The sequence below is a fragment of the Myotis davidii genome, unplaced genomic scaffold (assembly GCF_000327345.1).
Source record: "Myotis davidii unplaced genomic scaffold, ASM32734v1 scaffold163, whole genome shotgun sequence".
NCBI classification, from domain to species: domain Eukaryota; kingdom Metazoa; phylum Chordata; class Mammalia; order Chiroptera; family Vespertilionidae; genus Myotis; species Myotis davidii.
Window position 1 is genome coordinate 1396037 of NW_006295056.1, and position 7127 is coordinate 1403163.

The following is a 7127-nucleotide window of genomic DNA, read 5'->3' on the forward strand; positions in this document are numbered from 1 at the left end:
ACACCATGGATGGGGCCAGGCACGTGTTTACTGATATCAGAAGACATACATGAAATAATTGGTTGGTGAGTTGAAAGTAGTCTGTTCTTGTTCTCACCCATCTGTTTCTCTGACTGCATCTTGGCTTTTAGAGACTGACAATGCAGGGAACAGGCTGCATCTAACTACAGAGATAAGAATACAAGCTCAAATTCAGGAGACCAGAAAGCTTGGAGGAAACCCAACCCAAAGCTAAAGCAAATGTGCCTGCCCCCAACCCTCAACTGAGGCCTTCAGCACCATATTGTCTGAGTCCATGGGTTATGCATATATGCATACAAGATCTCTGTATCTTTATATTGTTGAAATTGCCTTAGATGGATTTATAGACAGAAAATCCTGGATAATATGTGTAGCAGACCCCTCTGAAAAATGTACATGTATCCCTTGGAAGTAAAAGGCAGAACTTGACAAATGACTGGTCCAACGTCCTAATTTTGCCAGAGGTTCCACCAAAGAATTTTATTCACCCGATCCCCTCCCTGACAGTACAGATAGAGGGGAGACAGAGACCAAAGGCCCTTGTCCTGACACCATGGACCTGGGGCCAGGCACGTGTTTACTGATATCAGAAGACATACATGAAATAATTGGTTGGTGAGTTGAAAGTAGTCTGTTCTTGTTCTCACCCATCTGTTTCTCTGACTGCATCTTGGCTTTTAGAGACTGACAATGCAGGGAACAGGCTGCATCTAACTACAGAGATAAGAATACAAGCTCAAATTCAGGAGACCAGAAAGCTTGGAGGAAACCCAACCCAAAGCTAAAGCAAATGGAGCCATTAAGCAAGAAGAGGATCTGGCCAAGCTGCTTTTTCTCTTAAAAGCAGAAAGTAGCTATTTAAGGAGCTACAAAAACTGAAACAATTTATCAATGAGCTAAAAATGTCCAGACAAGGAGCCCTGGAGATTCTGAAAGCCCGTGAGAGATGCCTAAAAAGGACAAGTAAATTGCAACATTAACAAAAATCTGAGTTAGAGATGCCAATCTTAATTAAAGGTTTAATTAAACAGCATTTTGAAAAATATAAGCTATAAACAACAATTTATAAGTCTCTAAACTGCCTCCAAGGAATAAGCTGACATTAGAGGTTGAATACCATATGATTTCTGAAGGTATATTCAAGATTTTTAAAATACGTTGTAAGCAATGAAAACAATTGTGACATAATATCTATTTAAAAAATGGTTTAATCAAATGTGAATGTCTTCTTTTTGAGTGGAAAATAGTCTTTAGGAACAATAAAGAAAAATATGGAAGGCCAAGAAAGTTAGAAATTTACCGATTAAAACATATAAGGTAAATGAGTGAAATAAAACAAAGATCACTGCCTGGCAAAAAAACAAAGTCCAACAATCTGTTGTCCCTAAGAGATACAAGTAAACCAAACTATAAATGTCTCTACAAATCAAGAAATCAAGTTTTTATTTAAGATTTATATGTCATTGCAAACCTGCAAGAATGGAAGGTTACTCTTATAAAAATAATATTACCAGTAGATGTTAAGTGTATGAAACTATGCAAAGTTAAGAAGAGGGCATGTTAATGTTTAAACATTATAACAACAATATACCTGAAGAAAGATATTAAAACTGTGAAATATAATTAATATAATTATATCTGAAAGCCTCAGAAGAACATCACAGCAGACTGAAGAGATAAGGAATTAGATTCTTCTCAATGAACCAGATCCACTGATCAACATCCCCTCTTGATCCAATACCTCTAAATCTCTTAAAGACAAATAGTAAGATATAGTTAGGTATATCTTAACAAAGTTTGTGTTCATTTTTGTTTGCTACTTTCAACTTCTCCACTCATTTTAATCTTAAAAAAAGTTATGATGGCCAATCAAGCTCTATGCCATGCTGTGCATTGTTCTGTAACAGTTGCCATATGGGCCACTTAATAGATATTTATCATTGATGATTAGTAGTCAATAAAATGCTTGTTGAATAAACACATTTGTGCCATTATGACAGCGGTTCTCAACCTGTGGGTCGCGACCCCTTTGGGGGTCGAACGACCCTTTCATAGGGGTCACCTGAGACCATCAGAAAACACATACATAATTACATTTTGTTTTTGTGATTAATCACTATGCTTTAATTATGTTCAATTTGTAACAATGAAAATACATCCTGCATATCAGATATTTACATTACAATTCATAACAGTAGCAAAGTTATAGTTATGAAGTAGTAACGAAAATAATTTTATGGTTTGGGGTCACCACAACATGAGGAACTGTGTTAAAGGGTCTCAGCATTAGGAAGGTTGAGAACCACTGCATTATGAGAACAATAGCAAGAATATAACAGATCCATTCGTTGAAAAGAATTCCAAATGTATGAATAGTCGTTTCTTTTCTCCCCACAACCTGAATAGAACAAAACTCTCCTTTCTTTAAAATCCAACTTACCATTTAAGATTACAAATCAATTTAATTAATACCCAGTAAAGTTTTTAAAAAATGTATTTCTACTGACCTTGTGAGAATGTAAGGGGAGAATGAAGCTGGATTATCTTGCTCTGAAAAGAGGGGCATCGATCCTCCCATCATCCACAGGCGGAAGTACAACACAACAATCACCTTCAGGGAAAAGAAGATTTGGTAAGAAAAGCATTGCTTGTAAAATACTGTAGTTCATTCACACTGTCAGTGTCATGGAGTTTACATGTCTGTAGAATTCCTTCACATGTGCCTTCTAATGCTTTGTGACATTTATGGCATGTTAACTCTTGGATCCTAAGATCAAGGTATTAGAATTTACTGCTGATTCTACTAAATAATCTGGATCATGCCTCTGAGCCATGTTAAAGTGAAACACCCCTTAGCAGATAATTCAAAAGTGTATATGTACTTACATAACTTATGACCAAAATGGCCCTTTTTAAGAATGGCCTCATGGTAAGCAGAAAATTTCTATTACTGCTTGCAGTCAGATACCTGAAACAGGAAAGAAAAAATATCTTAAATACACATCAGAGTCCACCACACATTAACGTTCTCCTTTCGGTCTATGCTGCAGCTCTGAAAAGGGCTGGAAAAGACCAAAGCTAGGAGTGTGGCTTCGGGGGCCAGACCACTTGGGTTTCAGTCCCCCAGCCTAGGTGCTTCCTGACGGGAAGACTTTGGGCAAGTTTCTTAACCTCTTTGCACATCTATTTTTCTCACTTATAAAAGGGGAGGTAATAATAGTATCTACTTCACAGAAGAGTTGTGAGGAGTAAGTGAGACAATATGTAGAACAGGGCCTAATAGTACTGTCAGCTATAAATATTACTATCCCATCTACAGCGGGGCCTTGACTTAGGAGTGTCCCGACTAATGAGTTTTTTGAGATACCAGCTGTCTCTCGGCTGATTTTTTGCATTGAGTTGATAGAGTAATTGGAGTTAACAAGCTTGGTCTCAGAACTAATTAAACTCGTAAGTCAAGGCCCCACTGTAATCCCAATAACCCAGGCATTCTGTTGTTACACTGGTTACAGGGGTGATCTAAAACAAAGTTGGAGTTTATTTGCCTACTTCACATAGTTTGAGAAGTGCAATGTCTTCTACTCACAAAATATTTCACAGATGGTTTACCCCTGAAAACAGAGGATGCCAAGGCTATGTGGAGTTAAGTCATTTATCCAAGGTAACAAAGTTAGTAAGCAACGGAGGTGGGATCAGGAAGCTCACCCGCAAGCAACAGATAACTATCTCACCTGCTTAAGGCCTTTGGAACCAAACTAGATTATAAGAATGTCAACTTCCAGTGGAGCAGGAACTTACATGGACCCTGCATCTGACACAGAGCTCTCACTTGAACAAAATAAGAGCTCCATATATCCACCAATAGCACATGTGATCAGCTGGCTTTAATAAAGACAATGAAAGGAGGCAAGAGAGGCCCCCTGTTAACAACCCCAAGCAAAAACCTAACGCAAGGCATGTTCACCTACATGCACATTTCTGTATTTTAAAGTACAGGATGGGGGGTGGGGGGAGTCAAATTGAATAGCATCATCCAGCAAGCACGCCCCAACTCATCCTTATTTCCCCTACCCTTTTTCATTTTTTCTGTGACTCTTTTAAGCTCAATTTCTCTTCAAAGAATTTAATCCTCAGAATCTCTTAAAATTTGCATTTGAATGAGGTCTCCTTACACAATGGGACTATTCTGTAGAACAGAGATCCTCTTATAAAACCTGAGTGGATTAGTACCACAAAGAAATGTCCACCTTGGTAATTACTATCAAAATATATATGATTCTTCTGCTTTGATTGGACTTATTAACAAAATGTGTCCACATAGCACTGTAAGGAGGTGATAGTGTCACCTAGGGGCGGGTCTCTTCCCTTTTCCTCTCCTGGTTGGTAAACAGCTGAGGAGCTGACCTTTTACGTATTTAATGAGTGGAGAAAAGGCGAGTCCAAAAAAACCACCCAGAGTCAGCTTTTAGCAGGCTCTGGACTGGATCCATCCCCAAGCACTATATGTAAATCCTTTCTTCTCCCTTGGTTCTCAAAAGAGAGCTTGGCAAGGAGCAAGGCCAGGAATCCTGTCAACTCCCACCATCCAGGTGCATCAATAATGTCCCAAAATAGGCTCCGGGAGCCCACACATCCTGAACGCACTAGATTTTCGGTATGTTTGCATCTGTGTGTTTTTCTGAGGCAAATTCCTTGGCTTTGTTCTTCTGTGTTAACTTGGTCTGTGATTCCAAAAATGATGCCATCACTGCTAAGCATGTCCTCTCAGCTCTGCCTTTACTCTGGCTATCATTTTCAGAAAACTCAACAAAGACCAGCCGTGGATATTTCTGCCATTTCCTCTGTGAGATAAATGGCTGCAGGGAGGGAAATGGCAGGGTGGGAAGGAAAAGGTGCTGGGGAAGGCTGGAGTTGCAATACATCTGAAGGAAAAAGCACTTCTTGGGTTGTTCTGCTTTGGGGAGCTTCATTTCTCCATGAAGCTGGTTTATTTTAACACAGTGTAAAACTTAGAAGTGGTTTCCTTTCTATAAAGCAACAAACCATAGGGTTTAGGATTTTTTTTTCAGTGGTAAACTTTGGTAAATTCATAGTTCATTTCACTTTGAGTTCACTATGATGGTTATTTCAGTGAGTTATATTTATAAGGTATCTTTTTGTTTAGAAATTCTTCCTCTGTAAGAAATTCCATTTCCTTGAATGTTAACCTCCTGCAGGCACCAAATAATTTGCTCTTAAAATGAAGCATCCCAAAGCAATGACAGCCTAGAATGATGCAGAGAGCAGTGGTTGAAAAAAAAGACCTCTTTTCAAGTCTTCTATTTTTAGTTGCTTACCAATAGTAAGTAACAAAATAAGCCAAAATGGCATGGCCCCCTTTTTTTGATAAACACAAGGTCAAGCTGAGATCCCTGAGCTCAGACAGGGAGCACCCCAGGGCTGAACGTTCTGCATCCTTTCCTCTTCTTCTCCCAACTCCCAACAAAAACAAATAATAACAACATTATTATTAATGATAAAAATGGAAAATAATTAATATGTGCCTGAGTGATTACATTGTAGCAAGTTATTTACCATTTACAACAAGTCTATGAGGCAGAACATTGTAATTCCTTTTTACAGAGGAGGAGACCAAAAAAAAAAAAAAACAACTAGAAGCAATACTTAACTGTTATATCAGGGTCTCTCAGCTATTCATTTCAAACACAAGCTAAAATATCTGAGGTGCCTTATAAGGCACTATGCAAATGCCATCACTGATTTACTTTCCAAGGAAGCCAGAGAAAATCCCAACAACAAAACCAAACCACTGAGGAAACCACTAGAATGGGAACCAAGGGTCCAAAGTTCTATTCTTGTGCTTCCAACTCATTTGTTATGTGACTTGGAACGAGTCCACAGGCGTTCCATCTTTTGTTGTTGTTTTTCCCCCTTTATCAATGAGAGTTGGACTAAATGGTTTCTCTGTCTCTTGCAGTTATACATCATTGTGAGGTTTAGGTGTTTCACCAAATGATGACATCAGAAATGACAACTGAAGAAAAATAGAAACCTACTGAAAATGTAAAGAAAAGGTCAAGGAATTAGGAGAAAGCAAATATTAATTGGCCCCCATTTGTGTGGACCCTTCATAATGTACAGTTGCATATAAAAATATATTATTTATTTTGTAATTTAATTTTTATTGAGGTAATATTGGCTTATAACATTATATCACTTTCAGGTTATGCTCACCACCATAAGTCCAGTTTCCATTCAACACCCTCAATTGAGCCCCTTTACCTGTTTTGACCTCCCTCTATCCCTGTTCCCTTCTGCTCACCACCAATCTGTTGCCTGCCTGTATAAGCTTGTTTTTCTTTTGTTTCTTCATTTCCTTTTTAAATGTATTTTTTTATTGATTTTCAGAGAGGAAGGGAGAGGGAGAAACATAGGAACATCAATAAAGAGAGAGAATCATTGATCAGCTGCTTCCTTCACGCCCCCTTACTGGGTATCAAGCCTACAACCCGGACATGTGGCTTGACCTGGAATCAGACAGTGACCTTCTGGTTCATAGGTCGATGCTCAACCACTGAGCCACTCTGACCAGGCTAGTATTTGTCTTTTTCCATCGGATTTATTTATTTAGCATAATAACCTCAAGGCCCATCCACATTATTGCAATAAAAAATGTTTTAACATTAATTTGGGTTGTTAAAATAGAGACAACACACCCAAATTGGAGTCACTTGTTCTAAGCCCATGTCACCAAACCAAGACTTAATGCTACCTAATTGTAAGCTAATTATAATTACAACCTCCCCCAGAAGTGGAATCTTAAATCAGTCCATCTGGTCAGCACCGTGACATAATCTGCCCGATAGACCCCTGCAGTCCTCTAAAGCAGTGGTTCTCAACCTTGGCTGCACATTAGAATCACCCGGGAATCTTTTTAAAATCCTGGTTTCTGGGCCTCATCCTCCGGAAATTCTGTTTCTTTGTTATGGGTTGGGGCCACAACATTAGCAGCTGATCGATGTTTCTCTCTCATCAATGTTTCTAACTCCCTCTCCCTCTCCCTTCCTCTCTGTAAAAAATCAATAAAATATATTTAAAAAAATAGA

The 7127-nt window shown here is 38.6% G+C and overlaps 1 protein-coding gene across 1 annotated transcript in view; it reads right to left on the reverse strand.

Moving 5' to 3' along the window:
• The window catches only part of TMTC1 (transmembrane and tetratricopeptide repeat containing 1), a gene marked incomplete at its 5' end in the record, with an annotated part of 261806 nt that overhangs the window by 116474 nt on the left and 138205 nt on the right, over positions 1-7127 (reverse strand). The window contains 2 exons of the mRNA XM_006769654.2: positions 2529-2632; positions 2908-2989. Of these exons, the coding sequence (XP_006769717.2) occupies positions 2529-2632; positions 2908-2989 (186 nt within the window). The remainder of the gene's footprint in view (positions 1-2528; positions 2633-2907; positions 2990-7127) is intronic.